General features: G+C 45.1%; 1 protein-coding gene across 2 annotated transcripts in view; it reads left to right on the top strand.

Moving 5' to 3' along the window:
- The window catches only part of GMIP (GEM interacting protein), a 71,150-nt gene extending 53,229 nt beyond the window's left edge, over window positions 1–17,921 (top strand). For both annotated transcript variants that reach the window (XM_083185030.1, XM_083185031.1), the window contains 9 exons: window positions 2,003–2,104; window positions 2,441–2,539; window positions 2,989–3,143; window positions 3,243–3,431; window positions 3,563–3,700; window positions 10,105–10,289; window positions 11,988–12,249; window positions 15,580–15,619; window positions 16,869–17,921. In XM_083185030.1, coding sequence (XP_083041156.1) covers window positions 2,003–2,104; window positions 2,441–2,539; window positions 2,989–3,143; window positions 3,243–3,431; window positions 3,563–3,700; window positions 10,105–10,289; window positions 11,988–12,249; window positions 15,580–15,619; window positions 16,869–17,023 — 1,325 coding nt within the window. In that variant the 3' untranslated portion in view covers window positions 17,024–17,921. The remainder of the gene's footprint in view (window positions 1–2,002; window positions 2,105–2,440; window positions 2,540–2,988; window positions 3,144–3,242; window positions 3,432–3,562; window positions 3,701–10,104; window positions 10,290–11,987; window positions 12,250–15,579; window positions 15,620–16,868) is intronic.
- Window positions 17,922–21,702: the final 3,781 nt, after the last annotated feature.

The raw sequence follows: 21,702 nt of genomic DNA, 5'->3' as shown, positions 1-21,702 counted from the left end.
GAAAAGGGGGCTTGGTCTCATGGAAAGAAGGCGTGGTATCCCAAAAAGGGGGCAGGGTATTACACATTATACCACACACAGTGATGTCCATTACAGTAAGCCACATGCCGTAATGCCAATTACATATAAGGCCACACACTGTAATGCCCATTGTGCCACACATCATGATGCCCATTGCATAAGAGGGGTTAGGAGAGTAATTGGGCCATTCTCCTTTGGGAGAGGGTCCATACGTATGTACGTCCCCTATGTATGATTTAGGTCACTGCACTGGGTGTTGGAGCACCACTCGTGCTCCAGAATGGAAAAAAAAACAAAAAAAATTACATATTTGACACATAACTGCCGCATACCTACATGCTCATTGCTAGGGGCTTCGTGCTCGATGCCAGGGGCTTCATGCTCAATGACAAGGGGACTTAATGCTTGTTGCCAAAGGGGGATACATGCTTATTGCCAAGGGGGGTGAAATGCAGCAGCTCCAGTAAGGCAACCGCCGGCCTGAGCCACATACAATTTAAAGCCGGGCAGAGAGAGCTCAGGGCTGGCCCAAGCTTAATTTTTTTTGGTAGGCCCACATAGATTTTAGCACCCCTCATTGTGGGTGGAACTACAATATGGGTGGAGTATCAACTAATTTGCAACCTGCGTCAAAAATTAGGGTATGACCACATAATAGAACAATTTCACATTACACCACACAGTAGTGCCCCTTAGACACACTGCGCCAGCTAGAGCCCAATAGACACACTGCTCATTACACATTGTGCCACTTACCTAAATGCTCATTGCTAGGTGCCAGGGACTTCATACTCAATTCCAAGGGGGAGTTCAATCCTCATTGCCAAGGGGGAGATAAATGCTCGTTGCCAAGGGAAAGTTAAATTGATCGTTGCCAAGGGGGAGGGAATTCTCGGTGCCAAGGAGAGGTTAGACTGACACATACAATTTAAAGCAATGACCGCCTGGCAGAGAGCAGTGTGCTGCATGGCTGTATAGTCAACGCAGGTCCGCCGCTATTTTCAGCTCTCCCACTGGACCGCGAGCCAATAGGAGCTTAGCTTAGGAGCGGGCTGGTAGTCAATCATGAGCCACCAATGCCACTCCAGATTTACTGCTGGACTGCAAGCTCCTATTGATTCAGGGTCCTGCAGGAGAGTTTAAAATAGTGACGGACCCTTTAAATATACAGCCGGGCAGTGCACAGCTCTCTTTGCCTGGCTGTCATAGCTTTAAATAGCTTAATAGTTGGGATGGCTGGCAGTCTAATGGATGGTATGGTGCACCACCTGGACCAACCCTTACTTAGCTCAGCTTATGGCTGGGGATTATGATGTTCTGCCCCCTTACTAACTAAATACCCCATGTCTATTTTTTAGTACACTGACCCTTTTGCCACAACACAGAGTCATATCCCAACTTGTATGTAGAGAGATGCATAATCCACAGGCATACATACACATACACATACACTGTCCCACTAATATTAATAAACTGACCTACATTACACAGGGGTAAATTTCCAAAGATGGGAGTTCCGTTTCAGATGGCATGTTGCTATAGGCAACCAATCAATCATAATCTACTTCTTATTTACTTAGCACCTTCTAGAAGATAATAGATTCTTATTGGCTGCCCATAGCAACATCTCATCTGAACTAGAACTCCCATCTTAGTAAATTCTCAAACTGTTCTCTTTGTCAGGATTTAGAGCTACTTTTAGCAATAATGAGGAGCCTTGTGCCAGAAAAATGGGCGTCAAAATAACTTTTGGAGGGTGAACTTAAAAATGGTTTTTGAAACAAAGCAGGTTATGCCTGAGCTCCAGTTGTATGTGATCAGCACGATTCCCCTGACTTATCGTAAATCACCATAAAGTATGTTCACATGGCAAGATCTGTTAAGACAATTTAATGTGATCGTTTCCTGATAGACTGGTGGCTACAGAAGTCATAGCTGGATCCTCCAGGCATATTCTCACAATTTCTCTGTTTTCTTTTAGGTGAAAGAAGCTCCTGGGGTAACAAGATTCTGCAGAGCGACTCAGAGAGTATGGGGGGCAGCAGTGAAGCCAGATCACTAGAATCTCCCACAGATAGCCCAGGTGCTGAAATGTAAAAGATACATGTAGTTATAGTATTAAGGCATTTGTTTATCTTTGTATGGTCATCGTACAGCCACAGTCTAGATCAGGGCTGGGCAATTGCGGCCCTCCAGATGTTGATGAACTACACATCCCAGGATACTTTGCATTAGTTTCAGCATGGTCACATAGCAAATCTAATGCAAAGCATCCTGGGATGTGTAGTTCATCAACATCTGGAGGGCCGCAATTGCCCAGCCCTGGTCTAGATAATATAATGTTATTTGTGTGATCCAGAGTGACTGTTAGACACTATTCCTTACATCCTGTGTGTATTATTCACTTTTTCACTTACAGTAGTTCACTTTATCAGAAAAGATGCAAAAGCTTCTTTGACAGGGACTATATCCTCTGATGACCTCGATGAGAGGGACTCCTTCCATGCAGAAGATGTTGGTAAGTAGTATTAAATTCAGAACCACACAGACACATGAGATGTCATAAACCAGTGATTTTTAACCTTTTTTTTTACCTCATGACACACTAAATAAGATTTAAAAATTGCCAGGGAACACCATGAGACCCCACAGGGCAAAACCAATTTGCCCCCACAGGAAAAGAAACAAAAACCTATTGGCCCTCATATAAAAAACAATCACACTGATCCCCAACAGTAACAAAAAAAAAAAAAACACATTGGCCATTTACATGAAGAGAGGAGACCATTGAATAACAGTTGAACTGGTGGTAGCTGTAAACTGGTTTGGGCATCTCTAGATATGGGGGCACACTTGAGAACAGCTCAGGGCCTACTAGTGTGCCACGGCACAGTGGTTACAAAACACTGTTATAAACACATGTCCTACATCTCTCATTCTTAATGGATTCTGTTTGTAATTGTGTAGACTCTACGGATGCCTCCTCTGAGAATGGCTTGCAGTTCTCGGATAGGCTGGTTATGTCACCAGCTTCTCAGAGCCACCGCCTACGGCGCACAAGAGTTCCTAGCAAGTGTAGGGAATGTGAAGGCTTCATGGTCTCTGGAGTGGAGTGTGAGGAGGTGAGAGAATGTTTGTACATCTACAGTTATTGTTTTAGGGCCAGGTTTTCATCAATAGATTTAATAGTAAATTCCTGATTTCTTTTCCGTTCACCACAGTGCTACTTGACTTGTCACAAGAAGTGTCTGGAAAGTCTGCTTATCAAATGTGGCCATCAGAAATTGCCACCGAAAGTTCCCCTCTTTGGAGTGGATTTTTCTCAGTTCCCAAGACACTTCCCTGAAGAGGTGCCCTTCATCATCAGCAAATGTACGGGCGAGATTGAGCTACGGTCTTTAGGACAACAGGTATAACCATTTACTGAAGCATACCAGAACCATACACTGTCAACGGCTCTCTACCACTCATGTACATGTCTCCATACACTTTTCCGTACTTATTCCACTTTATTGCCATTTTAATAAAATCTACTTGTCAGGGGCTGTACCGAATCAGTGGGGCTAAAGCTCGCGTGGACAAACTTCTCCAGGCGTTTGAAAACGGGCGAGAACTTGTGGATCTGTCATTGCATTCGCCCCATGACATCACCAGTGCTCTCAAAAAATTCCTGAAAGAGGTACAAAATACTATATCTCCATGCACAAAATAAAGGAGGATTGCTACCTTCACACTACATCACACACTATAATATATAACTCTAAAAAATGACATGGGGTTATAAAAGGTTAAGTTATGTATATAATCTCTGTGCTGATCATTTATGAACCATAAAAATCACAGAGCTACTGTGAATATTTTATACATACAGTAATTACACCTATCCTTACTCACAGAATATACAGAGGGAAACACCCCGTTCTGTCTAATTGCCCAGTGATATAATGCTAGGAGGATTTTAGAATTATTAATATTGGTTCCGGTAGTTGGTGCTTTATTGGAAAAGTGTTGGGTGAGCGCAGATTCTTTTTTTTTTTTTGAGAGAAAATTTGTTTATTTGGTTTTAGATACATATCAACATATCAGCGGTTGAGAAAAAGGTACATCAATAAATAACAAAAGATGTGTATTTTGTGAAATTAACAGCATCATATTTAAAAAGACAGGATCATATTTAGACAAGATAACGTCTATGAGGGAACTGTAAAGACTACAAAATATTTCTCCTGAAAAATCAAAGCATTAAGTTATAATTAAGAGTGTGGGGGTTTAGTTGTAGGGGATAGGGGAGCAAGAGTGAGGGAACAGGGGACAAAAAGTTAGGATTTAGAAGAAAGATTGAGAAAAGAAAATTGTGATCAAAGAGAGCTAGTAAAGAGGACTGGGGGAACTGTCGATGGTTATCAAAACAGTAATAGGGATATAGAGGCGCTACAGGGTAGTCAGCGGGGCCTCTGTCTGGAAGTGGTTTGTCCATGGCGACCATGTTTTGATAAATTTAGAGGGGGTATTTTGTAAGATAGAGGTGATTTTTTCAATTCTATAAGTGACCCAGATAGAGTTGATCATAGCAGTTATGGATGGAGGTGAGAGAGATTTCCATTGTGCAGCTATGAGGCATTTAGCAGAGCTGATAATATGATTTATTAATTTTTGAGTTGATGGTGGGGTATAGGACAGTGGTCTAAGCCAGTGGTTCCCAACCTTTTTTCTCTCCCGTACCCCTTGATTAGGCTTTTCTCAATTTAAATTATAGACAGTACTTATGAGTGGAGTGGAAGTGAGCGGTATGCGTATCCTTATGCATGCCCTTCCGTGTCTGGCCACTGGTTGTGTATTGTCTCCAGGGTTCCCACTTACACCTGTAGGATTAATGTCGCTGCTTCCTCCACCTGTGTCAGTGCAGGGCAGATGATTGCTGATGTCTGATGGCAGCATGGGTAGCTCCCATTCGATTGCTGGTCAGGCAAAAGCACAATGAGACACTGATGACGCTATAGACAGAACCATAAGTGACACAACATGGTTCTTCTCCATGGCAATGGGTCTTCTTCTGTCATCAAAATACTCTTTTTCATATTCCGCCATTACCAATATTATTTTCAAGTACCCCCAACTGGTCTGCAGAGTACCTCTAGGGGTACTAGTACCCCAGGTTGGGAACCACTGGTCTAAGCAATAGAGAGTAAAACGGAGATGGGGCATTTGAGTGCCTGTGACCAGATTAATCAGATTGTGAACTTCCTTCCAGAAGGTCTGTATGGAAGGGCAACACCACCAAACATGCAGAAAAGCTCCCCTCTGGCCACACTGTCTCCAGCAGAGATCAGAGGATTTGGAGTATATAGTATGTAGTCTGGAAGGGACCATGTACCATCGAAAATATATTTTATATGCATTTTACTTAACTCAAACAGATATGGAGCTCTTGACAATGGCCATCTTGATTTTGGACCAGGTAGCAGGACTGAGAGTCTCCCCCATTTCCCTTTCCCATGCTAATTCATGAGTCTCTTTCAGCAGTAGGTTATGAGATAATTGATAGATGGTGGAGATGAGCTTTTTTGTTAGGTGAGCATGTCTGCAAAGAGATTCGAGTGTTGAGCGATAGAGGGATGGGTCTGGACGAGGGAGAGAGTTATAGAAATGGCAGAGCTGAAGGTATTGATAGAAAACATGGTTTGGGAGGGAGAATCTGGATTGTAGTGAGGTAAAATCAGGAATGGATGACAGGGGAGCAATGTCTAGTGGAAAAAGTATATTGTGTCGGGTCCAGAAATGAAAGGATTTGTGAACTATCCCGGGAATAAAAGCTGGGTTATTCCAAATAGGGATCAGTAAGGGGTGGAGTGATCGTAATTTATAAGTCTTAACGCTAAGATCCCAGACACGTAAGGTATGTCGGGTAGTAGGAAGAAGAGTTGCTGAGGCCGGGCGATCTGAAGGGGAATCCACAGCAGAGTATAAAGAGAGTAATATGCTATACTAATAGATGCAATAGACGTCCAAACTCTCTGTGTTGGAGGGGCATGCCAGAGAATGCATGGGGCAAGATGTACAGCACGATAATATTTGATAAGATCTGGAGTCCAAGCCCGCCCATGCTGTGATGTTTTTGAAGTAATTTTAGTCTAACTCTAGGTCTCTTCCCAGCCCAAATGAAGTTATTAATGTCTCCCTGGAGTTGTTTTAAGGATTTAGTGGGGACAGATATAGGTAGTGTTTGCCATAGGTAGAGTAGGCGAGGGAGGATCGTCATTTTCACCGCAGCCATGCGTCTGAACCAGGAAATAAATTGTGTATTCCATGATAAGAAATCTGATTTAATGGAAGCTAAGAGTCTAGGGAAGTTAGCCGAGTAGAGATCTGTGTAATATTTAGTTAAATAGACACCTAGATATTTAATTTAGCTATTTTGCTATTTTGCAAGCGGAGGGGGAATGTAGTTTGAAGGAGTGTTAAGTCTACAGGGTCGATGTTTATATCAAGGGCTTCAGATTTAGTAGTATTTATTTTGTAGTTAGAGAATTTGCTATAGAGTTGAATTTCAGTTGGTAGGGTGGAGAGGGAGTGGAGGGGATTTGTCAAAGTCAGTATAACATCATCAGCATAGAGAGCAATTTTATGGTCTGTATTGCCTGTTTTGAGGCCCAATATGTTAGAGTTGAGGCGGATTCTAGCGGCAAGTGGTTCCCTGCCGGGTGCCTTTTTCAATTAGGAAAGGGTCAGAAATGAGGCCATTCACTAAGACGGATGCTGAGGGATTATTATATAGAGAAAGAATATCATCTAGAAAAGCACCCTCGAAACCCATGTGGTTTTTTGGATAAAAGGCCAAGCTACCCTGTCAAAGGCCTTCTCTGCATCGAGGGCCACCACTAGAGTAGACAAAGAGTTCTTATTGGCTAGATAGATCAGATCAATAAGGCATCTGGTATTCAGTAGGAAGCCGACTTGATCTGGATGAATTAGTGTTGATAAGAGCGAAGCTAGTCAATTAGCTAAGACTTTAGCGAACAACTTAAGATCATTATGCAACAAAGAGAGAGCAGAGCTTTCAGATTGTCAGTGCAACCTCCTGTGCATGCAGTTTTTCCGGGTATGAGTGCAACTCTCACAAGTGTGTAGTAGAACTGAAAGAGGGTAATGAGAACTTTGTTAAAGCAGTTAGGCACAGTGCTGGGGTCATGTAATGTGCTGCATTACTGTATGTTCAATCCGTGTTTCTAGAGTAGCGATATCAGTAAGAGGAAGCGTAGTCACCACTTAAAGTTAATCAATTCCATGATTCATTAATACCGCTTTCACACTGCCAAAACGTTTCAAAAACTGGTATTTTTAAACGTTATTTAAAACGGGTCTGAGCCTTCACATTGCAGTAGATTACCGTTTTAAATACCGTTTAAGTACCATTCACATCAGTCAACCCATTTATTCCCCTGAACACGTTTCAAGGCAGAATGCAGGGGACAGCCTATCACAGGTCTGTAATCTGTTGTTTTTACTAAATACCGTTTCAGAGCCATTCTCACTGCATAAAAAATGGCTCTGAAATGTGTAGGACTCTGCTTTTTAAACGTTTTGAAATACCGGTTATCTATAACCGGTAAATCAACTCTGGCACTTTCCCACTGCAGCCTTAAACGTTTTGAAATAGGAAAAAAAAACGTCAATATACCGTTTAACAAGTGCGGTGTGAAAGGGCTATTAGATGATCATTTTCTATTCAACTCTCAGAAGGCAAAGGTATTAAAACAGATAAAAAGTTATACACATTTGCTCCAATAACTCATAAAGGTGCAAATGTCTTCAGGTGCAGCAATGTAAAAGCATACTGAATAAAAAAATAGTTAGAAATAATATAACAGAATTTGATGGCAGATAAGATTCACTTAGACTACCTAGTCTGCCCTAAACAAATGTGTGTTCATGCTCTTAACCCTACATTTATCGATGGGCGTCAATTAACCTGCTAGTATATTTTTGTTTTTTTGGGAGGGAACCCACACAAGCATGGTAGGAATTTACAAACTCTTTTCAGTTAGGGCCATGACCTCAGTGCTGTGAGGCAGTTATACTATCTATTGTTTTTTTCGTGCTGCTCCACTCTACATGATCCAATGCCATCTTTAGAAGATGGAGTTGGTGACCAGATTAATAGCAGATGCGATGATGGAAATAGGTCTCAATGTAAGTGGTGAGGGTTAGACCACACAGCAGATAACTGAAACATGGATTTGTTTATGAACCGGTAGAAAGCAGCTGCAGAACAACACAGGGTTAATGTAGATATGCAGCAGACACAGGAAGGAGGCAATATCTCCAGATACAGTTAAGAACATATAGGGTTAATTCAGGCTGTACATAGTACCAGGTTGTATATAAAATATAGAAGACACATTGGCATAAACGGGTCCTGTATAATGGCACACAGTCTCCGTTATAGGAGACACTCTTGAGATTTTCATTAAATCTGGGATATGGGAAAGAAGATACATGGGGCCAGATGTAATTATGCATGAGTTGGCTGGAGGTTCGAGTTCCCGGCCACATTCGGATGGTTTTCATTACATCCTCCCCGTGGAGTACAATAGCACATTTGGGAGGTTATTCTGGTCGGAGCGGCCAAACGTGCGTACGTTCGCCATTACCGCACGCTAGCCGTACGCGGCCGTTAGGGTTAAGTCCACCCACAAATCAGCCGCTTACGTACGGGCAGAAATAACGTAGAAGGGGAGTGGCGTACAAATGAGCGTACGGCAACGTACGCGGACGGCCAGCCCTTGCACTCCGACAACAGGCGTACAACTGAGCGTACGGCGCCGTGTACGGCCGTCTTTCCTCCGTCTCCCCACCGACTTCTTGCGGAGATCTGAGCGTACGCCAGTTTGCACGGACGGGTCCCTATTGTTTTCAATGGAAAACTCAGCTTATGTCACCGCTCGTGAGAGTGAGCGTACGTCCGTGCACGCTGGCATACCCTTCACATATATGGACCTGCAAATCTTGCCTCTCAACTACTAATCTGACAATTGATTAATTAATCTATTTGTTATTCACTTATTGTTTTCTATTAACTCAATTGTCTACCTTAATAAAGACCTAATAAAACTACATTTGAACCCTCATTACATGTATATTTGTTATGTTCTAATGTGGCATTTTAATCACTATCTATGTGTCCCCATATTGCTGTTACTTTTACATCAATCCTATGTATCCTAAATACAAAACCTATGTTAGTATTAGAGTGAACACGTTGACACATGTCGACTTGTGTAGATTGAGTGTGCTACTGCGTAAAGTCTATGAAAGCACGTAGTGAATGTGTCTGTTTATCAAATACCTACCTTAGCGTATAAAAAGATTCTTACCTTAAATTAAACAAACCTTTAAATGTGGAGAAGTATAGAAACATAAGCTTCCAATGTGTTTGCGTGCTGCATGTGTGGCTTGCAGGCAGTGAAATCATGGTTTGTAGTTAATAGACTGCAGCATTGCTTATTACATTCAGGTGTATGTGTTTGAGTAGTAATCAGCGTTAATTAGCCAACTCAGGCGCACGCTGGCATGCGGTATCTGTAGGGGTGGTTTGAGCTGGCGGCTGGCGGCCGCCTGTTTGGTGTCCGAAATGAACGGTGCCTTAGTCGATCGTGCGGTAGTAGCACCGCTCATTTTTTGTGCACACCCCCGTGTACGCCCATATTTACGCCCATTTTCCCTCATTATTTCGGCCGCTCCCATCAACACGCCCCTATGCCGCCCCATTACCCGTACACTCGCGTACAGGTTTTTTCGCACGTTGAGACACCGGCCGTAAGCGTTGTGGAGTGTTCGCGCCGGCGCATTAGCGTATCTGCACATGCGCAGATCGTGAAAAACCCCGGGACGTACGCGTACGGCCCGGACGCTCCAACCAGAATAAGGCCCCTGGCCAGGCCAGTGGTCCTTAGACAGTAAAGTAGAGATACAGATTAGCCCTATTACTGTGTTATCTTCAACAAAATACTTGCTGGAAGATGACCATTTATGATACAGAATGTTGGTAGCTTGACGTCTTAAAATTTGGTGTCTTCCTTCCAGCTTCCAGACTCAGTGGTCTCTCATCACCTATATGAAAGATTTATGGCTTTTGCAAGAGACCTCTCTGAAGACTGCAAGGATCATGAGAGTCGACAAGAGGCCATTCAGCATATGAAGGATATTCTTTGTCAGCTCCCACCTAGTAACTACAACACGCTACGCCACTTGACGGGCCATCTGTTCCGGTGAGCAAGCAAGAACTTTCTATCTGAGACTCTGAGGTTACGCAACACTGCCCCTTTGATGCCTACTCACAAGGCCAGGTGTTAACACAGTGGTTCCCAAACTGTGTGCCTAGGCACCCTGGAGTGCCTCAGGACACTTGCAGGGGTGCCTTGGGTTGGTGGACCAAGGTCAATGTAAAAGGCAAACCCAGTGCTTGTGGCTGCCAATCATAATATATGTGCACAAACAGAAGCATATCCTGTCCCTCACCAGATAACTGTGACAAATAAACACAATGCACTTAATTTAATATTTTTTTTTTCTGAATTTCTCAATAAGAAGTATTTGACCTAGGGGTGCCTTGGAAATATTTTGATGTTCTAGAGTGCCGTGATTCAAAATAGTTTGGGAACCACTGTGTTAACATATCATGCAATGCCCATTCACATTTGTATTGTTGTGTTCACTAATCACTAGGCAAAAATTTAGTTGTAGGGATCCCTCTTTGTGGATGCAAATTGCAAGTTTTTACATTAAGCGCAACTGCAGAAGCAAGTTTACATATAAATAAACGTACTACTACTACTACTACTATGTCAGCGATATTCATAAGAATTCAGAACTCTGTGGCTGCCTACAATTACAGCCAATAGGTGTGGAGTTCAGAATCACTCCTTTAATGCCTAATATTAGTTTGCAATTATATTAACTGTAAGCACTGCATCATATGTAGGCACTGGGTGCCGGATGACTTGCCAACGGTCGGGATCCCGATGGTCAGTATACAACATTGAAATCCAGACTGTAGAACTGCCTTACAGTCGGGATCCCAACTCACAGGGGCTATTCTCCCTCCTGGGGGTCCACGCCCCCATAGAGGGAGAAAAGAACATGTTGAGAGCCCACCAAGCCTATAACATGGGGAGCAACGCTGTTGGACAGTCATACCACACCCGTAGACACTATGGACCTGATTTATGTTTTTAAGTAATGCAAAAAAGGAAGCAACTGGGAAAAAGTATGCTGCACTGCAGGTGGGGCAGAGAAATTTAGATTTGATGGCGTACTGTATGTTCAAAGTGAAGCTGACTATACACTGTTGCGATTTGGCCACTTTTTCACCTGATTCCCATGGATCGGAACAAGAAGTCAGGTGAAAAGTGGTCAAATCGCATGTGTTTGGCATCCGATCCAATGCACGGTTCCGTGCACATCAGATGTCAGAGATCAGATGTACTGCATGTCCGACCTCTGACTCTGACAGCCTCCCGGCAGCAGGGAATGGGGACGCATACGATATATGGTGTGAAAATGGACCGCATATAATAAATCCTATATGCAAAGGGGATCGGCTGCGACTTTTCCCCTCAGAGAAATCACGTATGGGGGCCATTGAATGTAGTGAAAAATAAAGCTGTCTAACATTTGTGGGCTACATGCAAAAGCAGCCAGTATTTGCCCTGCATAGAATAAATATGAATAGATTTGTTCCCCCATTGCATGGCAACATGGCTTGTTCCAGATAAAAAGTTACTTGATTTATTTGCTTTACTTATAAACATGAATAAGGACCACTGTGTAACTATGAAGTATTATAATATTATTATTATTATTATTATTATTATTATTATTATTAATATAATATTATTAATCGCCTATGGATGTATTCCTTTCTACAAGCACACAGCTGAAACCGATTCTCTTTCCACATACTGCAGGGTTTCAGAAAGATTTGAGGAGAACAAGATGAGTTCGAATAACTTGGGGATTATCTTTGGGCCAACACTGATCCGTCCCTCTCCCGGGCAGGACAAGCCCATGACCTGCCTACTGGATTCCGGTTACCAGGCACAAGTTGTAGAATTCCTTATTAACAACTATGAGAAGATCTTTGGGATGGATGAGCTCCCCATGTCTGTCCGCCAGGGGGCAGAAGAGGATCCCTCTGAGGTAGAAATGGATGAACCACCAGTGGCTGAAGTAAGTTATACTGTATGTATTAGGAAGTACTGTAGATCTTTAGTCTCATCGCAATGGAGACAACCTCTTATTCACAAGGAACTAATAGCATCCATGAGGGCCATAATTGATAATAACGGCACTTTGTTCATTCAGAATGTCCCCTAGTAGTGCCATATGCAGAATACCTCCCATAGTGTCATATGCAAATGCCACCCATAGTGCTATATGCAGAATGCCTCCAGTAACCCTTACAACCCCTGCCTCTTCTACTTCTGCTCATGCCCCTGCTGCTGTCTCCGTCTATCTGTGCAGATCGTGCTTCTCCCAATCCTTGACAACTGCAGGGAGCATGTGAAATATGACGCTGGCTTGTAAGCCAACCGGAGCTTGCAGCGTGGCATCCAATCACTGACTGTGGCTGCTTGGCCATGAGCTCTAAATGGCTGGCAGCCAGCACCACATTTGAATTTTAAAATATGCCGAAAGCCAGCCATGGGGGGAGGAGGGGAGCTTGCTACCCACTGACTGAGCCATGCAGAGGCTATGTTAATGGAGGGTGGGAATTCATAGGGGTGGCGTTAATCTTGGTTGCAAGTGAATTGGGCATATAGTACTGTATATATATATATATATATATATATATATATATATATATATATATATATATATATATATATATATATTCATACATATAACCATGACGTGCATCCCTTATTTGGGAAATATATAGCTAGTAACCCTAAGATAAGGTTACAGAATGGTTGACTCCAATACCTATAGGCTAAAGCTACAGTTTCCAAGCTGATGATTAATGGTTATAATGATCACCAGGAGAGTTTTAACTCCCTTGATAATAACACTGCAATATAGCAGTGTATGACGATCCCCAAAAACACACGTAACAACTACCAATGCAATGTCATAATGAGCCATAAAATCCTGGTTCCAAGAAACCATCCTTGTATAAAATGACCAGATGCACAGCAGTTATCAGATGTTTCCCTTTAATGACTGGAATTTGTGTCCAATGTCTCAGGCAATTACTGCGTGGTCGCTCCAATAACACAGCAACATTTAGACTCATTGGAGGAGCTATGAAGTAATAATTGCCTGAGGACATTGAACGCACATTCTTGTCATCAAAGGAGGACATCTGTTGGTCACTAAATCTAGTGAGTCATCTGTAAATAAGTTTGATAAATTAGTTTCACCATCTATGCCATACAGACTAAGGGGGTGATTCACATTGGTTCGGTGCATTCGCTGCCTACTGAGCAGTTAGATGCCGCCTGCCGGGGCGAGGGAACCTCCCTTCCCGGTGCGCACGGCCACATTTTCCATTTGCATGTGAATGGATGTGTACGCTCACACATCCTTTAGCATGCGAATGTGCGGGGGGGGGGAATCATTCGATGGTAAGTGACTATCGAATGATTGTTCCACCCGTTTGCAAATAAAAGTCAGGTTCTTGATGAAGACGGGGTGGGTGGCTGATGTCCTGTAATGTCCGCTCTCCGCCCCGAGCAGGCATCGGCACACCTTTGTCCCCAGGGGAATGCCCAGTGTTTTCATGGGGACGCCCATAAAATGCTCAGGGTCGATGGCCGCCCCTTCCCTACCCTACCCTTGCGAACGCCTGCGGGTCTGCCCATGCGTATTTTGCCGAAACACATGTGCAGACCCGCAACATCAGTCCCCGGCCTGAATTCGGCCAACTGCGAGCCAACCTGAATCACACCCTTAGTCTAATAGGGAGATGTACTAAGCCTTGAAGAGAGATAAAGTGGATGGATGAAAAAGTACCAGCCAGCCATCTCCTTAGCTCTATGTTACAGGCAGTGTTTGTGAAATGACAGTTAGGAGATGATTGGGGTCTATGTCCTTACGCTTGGGCCACACATAGCGGCCAAGCAGGTCCCATTCCGCATAGCGGCCAAGCAGGTCCCATTCCCATGGCCGCTAAGAGGATGCAGAACAGGATCTGGCCACTGCTGACCGGATTTCGGGGAAAACAGTGTGGCACAGCTGCACTGTGGGAACACCTACATTGAAATATAGGTGTTCTTCCAGAAATCCATCCGTCCCTCCATTCGGTCTTACCACAGCATGTTGTGGCCTGTGTGCAGGCCTCCTGCTGTGTTTGGCCCCAGCCTAATCCTTAAGGCCTCCATACATTAGGCCGACTTGTCCTAAGGACAAGTCGGACCCAATTCTCCTCCGAGCCGCCCGGCAGCTCCCCGGGAGGCTCATATACAATTTAGGACTTGAGGTGCTATTTTTTACATGTGATAAATCGCATGCGATTTATCACATGTAAAAAAAAATAACAATGGGGAGCTGCAGGGCGGTGAGGAGCAGTGGGGCCGGGCGGCGGCTCTCAAATGAGTGGCCGGCTGGGGCGGAAGAAGTGGGGCAGCAGCGTTAATCAGATCAGTCGGGGCGGGCCCCAGCACCGATCTGATTACGGCTGCGGCCGCACTTGCTTCCTCCCCAGCCGGCCACTTCCTCCCCAGCCGGCTGGTCTTCTTCCTCACTGTACATTCCCCGTCCACTGCAGGAGGTCGGACGTGATCGTACATGCTGACCGTCCGACCTCCTGTTCTAGTCAGATGCGCACGGGACCGCGCATCGGATCGGATCAAATGTCAAACACATGTGATTTTGGTCCGATTTCACACGATTTATCGGCCCAAGTGCTCAAATCGCGTGGAATCGGTCCAAAGTCGCATAATGTATGGGGGCCTTTAGAGATCGATGTGGTGGATAAAGAGAAGGTTCCAGCCAGTCAGCTCCTAAATGTCATGTTAAAGGTTGTGTTTGAAAAATGACAGTTATAGTAGGAGCTGATTGACTGGTTGTTATCTCCATCCACATCCATCTCTTGCCAAGGCTTAGTATATAGATCTCATAGGACTGATTAACAGCAATGCCAATGTTCAAAGACTACAGCAACTTTTTGCTTCTGCATGAGTACAAAATCCCCTAAAAGTCATATCGCACAAGCATTACACAAGTGCTGTTGCGTTCAAGGTTGGTGATCGCCGACCATCGAAAGATGTGGTGCGCACATGCATATATAAAGTGACCCTCAGGTCACTTTTATATGACTGTACGTGCTCGCGGAAATAGGTGGGCAGCTGACATCTGGTGATGTTAGCTGCCCACCCCCTGCACCCAAGTCACCGGGCGATTACCATGGGAACACCCAGCATTGTCATGGGAACGCCCAGCGTTTTCTTGGGAACACCCATGAATTACTCAATTACTATTCATATATTTTAGTTCTAATATGTATATTTACATAGAAACATAGAACAATGTGGCTAATATGTATGCTCTGTGCCTTAGGGTCCTGTGGTGAGGGATGATCCTTGTGTTGATGTGCCAGGTAATATAATATTCATGATGTGTCTGTGTGTGTGTGTATTGTTAGAACACATACTACAATATTGAAATTTAAGCATGACAATTGCTCTTCTTCCTTCCACACTAGACTCCACACTCTTTTTACCAGAATTCAAAGTAATATTATAGAACACTGGGCTTGTTTTGGGTCGCACAGTTGTCCATATTAAACCAATGCCAAAGCAATAACATTGGCACATGTTAGCAGGGCTGCCATTAGGGGGGTGCTGTGGGTACAGCTGTCCCGGGCCCAGCCTCTCTGAGCCACACCCCCCTGCACTGTGCTGTTCTGTGATGCCTCAGCTGCTCATTGGCTGAACAAAACCCTACTCCCGGAGTGCGCTTCTTCTAATCTGGATGCTGGCAGCCAATATATATGCAGAATCGGTTGGTGAGTCAATCAGAGATAGCGTACTATTAGCCAATCAGAGCGACTGCCGGTACACGAGCTCTGATTGGCTCACCACCCAGTGCTGCACATTAATTGGCTGCCATCATCCTGAAACTGATGTCTGGGAGCAGGGCTTCGTTCAGCCAACGAGCAGCGCAGGCAACACAGCAGAAGAGGGGATGGGGGAGCCGGGTGGTAAGTGAAAGAGGGGCACACTAGAAATCAGTCCCATGCCCCAAAATTCCTGGTGGCAGCCCTGCATGTTAGAGGTCATTGGGTGCAAATGTGTTATGATGGCTTTCAATTTCAATGGTTTACTTTGCCTAATGATGTGACAAATTGATTATAGCAGGGACGAATTAAGGTCTGTGGGAGCCTTGGACAACAAAATTGTGGGGGCCCCCACAGACACCCCTACAAACACATTACCCCCCTCCCCCCAGGGGAGGTTGGTACCTGGGCAGTGCAGGTGTGCAGGGAGCCCCTGCAGCGGTCTGAGCAGTCAGCGCTGTGGTCCGTGCAGAGTATGGGAAGTCAGCGGCGGGGCCCCTGCGGTGGATGGGAACTAGTAGCTAATACCGCTACTAGTTCCTATCCACGTCAGGGACCCTGGTGCTGACTGCCCAGACCGCTGCAGGGACACCCTGCCCACCTGCGCTGCCCGACCCCGCTGCCCAAGCACGGGGCAACAGAAGCCCCACACTGGTGAGGGGGCTCCTTATGTGTGGGGGCCCCAGGGCCACCGCCCCTGTCGCCCCGTGCTTAATCCGCCACTGGATTATAGAAATATTTCCAAAGATCTCCTTGATCAGTAATGATCAGTGATTTGTATCTATTCTAGGTATAGAGGAAATGGATGGTGATAGAGTTTCTCAGGAAGAAGAAGAGTTTGGACACTCGGCATACATCAGAGGTCACTTTAGCCGTTTGCCTGTGAAAGTTGCTCATGGAGAACAGCTCAAGAGATTTGACACTGAGCCGGGGAGTGAGCAGTGAGGACACTCCATAAGGACAGCAAATAGACAAGAACGTAATGAGGAAAAGATGTCGAGAAGATGGACTGAGACATAGGTTCAGATTATGGGCAGCTATCTATACATATTTACCAGGAAAGTGTCTTGCAATGAGGACATTGGTTATGCCATACCACAGCGTGGTAGGAATTAACATGATGGAAGTGGAGTAAATTGTTTATAATACTGGAGACCATCTGTAGATATTCCCCAAAAGATGTGGACGTATAATGTTATTCCATGGATTTATTTCTCATGTATGTTTCTCGCAGTGTTAAACCATAAACATTATCCCAAAGATGAAACCCATGAAGGACCAGCACAAGTGTGTATACCAGAGCTCATGTATACTGGAGCTCTACAAGAACGCACACCGTATAATGGTTTCAGTGAAAGACCAGGAGGATAACCAGCATGGCTGAAGATCTGGCTATGGACAGGATCATCTGGAAGAGGAGCAGAACGTGAACAATGGTGTCTAAAATTAAAAGAGGTGGAATAAGGACTATACTGGCCAGGATTCACATGGATATAACTATGGAACATTTACAAACAAGAAAACTTAAATAGCCAGGACAAATTAGGTGTGGGATAATGCCACAACAAAATGACTCCATGAGGCCATATTTACCAGCCCAGTCCTGGTTTTACTTCTAAGTTTGGAAATACTATTTTTATACTCCGATTTAGCTAAGCAAGTACTGCGCCCAATGTATTTTTAGAAGTATTGCATTTTATGTCACTAGCATCATTGACTGGCTTCAAATATTATGTGTCAGGCCCTTCTGTTTTATGACTGCCATCCCCTCTGTTGAACTATTTCATTGTTAAGAAAGGTTACAACAACGATGAGGGCAATCATAAATTAAGATGGAAGTCCACGTAATGAGCATTGTATTCCCCTTCAATCAGTCATGTCGGGATGTATGGATTGTGAATATTACATTTACATCAATGGTGTATATAAAACTTAAATTAATACAGTACTATAATAATGTATGGGTACTGTTTATAGCTCCATCTAATTGAGAAACAACCAGAGGCAGCTGCAGGGCTGACCAAGTAGTGCAGGGCTGACCACATAGAAATATAAAATCTATCATTTATCTTGTCACATGCATGAATAGCAGCACCCTTTATTCGCCATTCTCTGAGTGTCTCTCTAGCTAGACCCTAATGCTCTCATCAGCCCAGTGCCGTCTGTCCCATTTGGCTTCTTGGGCAGGTGCCCAGAGGCCCACCCCAATGGGGAAGATGGCACTGCCCCGGGAAGCTGATGTGGCAGCAGGGTCGGCCAGAGGTGTCAGGAAGCTTGAATCGCTATTTACTGGGCGGCAGGGTGGGAAGGAAGCAATGCTGATTTTGAAAAGACTGGGTGGACACTGATTGGCTGAGAGAATTCAGCCAATCAGCAATATGTTATTAAATTTAGCAACGCTTCCCGCCCGCTGCCTGGACGCTGCTGCATGTAGGTGTGGGGGATATGTGTGTGTGTGTGTGTGTGTGTGTGTGGCAATGAATTATTTTGCCATGGGGCCCATGCTAATGATAAGACGGCCCTGCGACCGCTTAAACAGGAAACAGACATTCAGGTGGGGAAGAGAAGAATCTGAGATCCCCGGGTTATTTACAGCTCTCCCCCCATCCTAGCTCTCCTCTGGTATGGAAGTTTCATTGTAGCTCATGAAACACGATACATGTTTCTGCCTTAATAATGTTATGCTCACATTCTGGCTTTTTGTTTCTGCTGCTGCACAAGAGGGAAAGCTAGTGATGTCAGTTTGCTCCAGATAGGGGGTCTAGTATAGTGGCTAGCTACATATGTGGCAGACCCCACGGCGGCTTGGGGGGAATGGCGCCAGTGGGGTCTGTGGTGGGCGCCGCTGGCAGAACTGACAAGCGACCCAGGCAGCAGTGAGCGTGGAGCTGGTCCCGCCCTGTACATATCTAATGAGCGGGGATCCAGTGCAGTGCATTTTGAATGAGCGGGTCCCCACCCCGTGCATATGTAATGAGCATGTCCTGCTTATTACATATGCACAGGGCGGGACCAGCTCAGCGCTCACTGCTCTCTGGGTTGCCTGTCTTCTCAGCCAACGGCGCCCTTAGTCCTTCGACTCACCATATTGAGGGGGCAGAATTTTTTTGGGCAGGGGGAGAAAAATGTCTAGCTATGCCACTGGCCTAGCATGTATCACATGTATCAGTGATGAATACATCCATTTAGAGAAGTAACAGCCTAAAACAGGCATGTCCTAACTATGGCCCTCCAGCTGTAGTGATACTACAAGTCCCATCCTGCCTTGCCACAGTTTTGTTATTATGGAATGCAAAAAATATTGCAGAGCATGCTGGGATGTGCAGTTTCTTAAATTATGCTAATATATATATATATATATATATATATATATATATATATATATATACACACACACACACACACACACACACACACATTCCTGTAAATAATATCTGTATGAACAGTGAGGTTTAACCCCTTACCGCCGCAGCCTGTTTTTGCCTTCCTGACAGAGCCCTTTTTTTCAAATCTGACATGTATCACTTTATGTGGGGATAACTTTTTATTGCTTTTACTTATCCCAGTGATTTTGAGATTGTTTTCTTGTGACACATTGTACGGTACTTGTGAGTTATCCGGGCGCCCGATTTTTGGTCGTATGCGCATCGCGTCGCATCGCATGGCATCGTATGTTAACCAAATGGCATGCGATGCGACGCGACGAGATGACCACCCGAACCCGATTTTACATCGGGTACTATGTAAAGTGTCGCATCGCATGGCATGTTAACCACATGGCATGCGATGCGATGCGATACCACCCGATTTTTGCAGTGTAAAACCCCCAATAAAGTGTCCCAAAAAGTGACACAATGTCAGTCCCATCCCCATTGTTAACACCACTCCACTATCAACGTGAACCCGAAGCGTGGCGAGCGCAGCGAGCCCGCGAGGGGCGGCGGTACGCGTCCTACGACCTTTTCATGCCCTACTATCCACTAGGGCGTGGAGTGAGAATATAATAGTGTGGCGAGCGCAGCGAGCCACCGAGCCCGAAGCGTGGCGAGCGCAGCGAGCCCCGCGAGGGGACACGGATACCTTCACAGGTAAGCGCGTCCCTTCGTGGGCTTCACAGGTGTCCACGTCACTGTGGACACCTGTGAAGCCCACGAAGGGACGCGCTTACCTGTGAAGGTATCCGTGTCCCCTCGCGGGGCTCGCTGCGCTCGCCACGCTTCGGGCTCGGTGGCTCGCTGCGCTCGCCACACTATTATATTCTCACTCCACGCCCTAGTGGATAGTAGGGCATGAAAAGGTCGTAGGACGCGTACCGCCGCCCCTCGCGGGCTCGCTGCGCTCGCCACGCTTCGGGTTGGCTGTGAGCATCCAATATCATTCATCCATATCATGCATATCTGACACATTAACGACAACTGAATTAAAGGTAATAACTGTGTAATTAACATAAGAATGAAATAAATTAGCATAACAAATAATCATAAAGCACACAATAATCTTAATCAACATCATGATTTATCAACATCATGATTTATCAAGTAATGTGAGCGCATGCAGAATACGCTCAAATACATTGTCTCTCGCCAGGCATTTTCTCCACACGAATTCCTGCATATAGGAATCTAGATGATGGCGTGCTGTTCCCCGCTGGCGTTTGTTGCGCCATTTGGCACACCCCCAAAGTCGCTCAATATTCTGCGTGTGTGCACCAGTCTCTGGGTCGACGAAGTTGAAGCGGTGATTAACCCGCAAGTGGCTGTAACCAGCCCGCTCCAGTTCACTGGTTTGATAGGCACGCCAGCAATCACTTACGATGGTGCTGCCAGGTGCCACGTGCTGCACAATTGCACCAATGAGAGTGGGTGCATCTCTTTTCGGAACTGCAATCATAAAACAGTCTCCTGTCTCCCGGCACACTCCTCCGAACACCCACTGCTGTGGGAGTACTCTGCCAACATTGGCCTTGCGTTTGACAAAGAGGCTTTCATCGACCTCCACCATTTTCCCTGGGCCTCCAATCTGTTGCTGTGGCTGTGCCATTAAATCACACTGGCATGCCTCCCGCATCAGGGCATTGTAGAAAATGGTGCTTTTATTGCAGAGTTTTAGATTTTTGGTACAGAATTCAATGGATGTGAGTTCATCGCACCAGCACCAGATAAACCGCAGGATCGTCATGAAGGGGAGCCTGCACCCAGGATAGAACAGGGAGGCCCGCAGAGTCTGCTTTTTGCTGCAGATTTTAATATAGCAGCGCCATTTGCGTTCTTTCAGGGACAGGCGCATAGGGTGGCCATTTGGGCATGTGGCAGTCAATGGGAGCAGCCCTTTCTCCTGGAGGAATGTGACTGTCTCTTCCTCTGTTTTTGGGAGGCTGAAGATGCCATCAACCACAGCCATTTTGCCAATAATAGTGTAAGGGGTGAAATGGGGCAGGTGTAAAGGGCCAAATGGGGCAATATTGGGGTAAATGTCCAATAATTCACCTCAGTAATATGCAACAATGCTGAAAATCAATTTCTCTCACTCAAACACTTGCTCTCTCCTCTGGAAACTACCTCACACTGATTTTCTGCCAGATGTGCCAGAGGGCGGGTTTAAAAATGGGCGGGAAGTGTAAACAT

This window comes from Crinia signifera, chromosome 4 (genome assembly GCF_055691185.1).
Source record: "Crinia signifera chromosome 4, ASM5569118v1, whole genome shotgun sequence".
Taxonomy (NCBI): domain Eukaryota; kingdom Metazoa; phylum Chordata; class Amphibia; order Anura; family Myobatrachidae; genus Crinia; species Crinia signifera.
The sequence above is the reverse complement of the archived record's forward strand: the minus strand, read 5'-3'. Positions and strand labels throughout refer to the sequence as shown.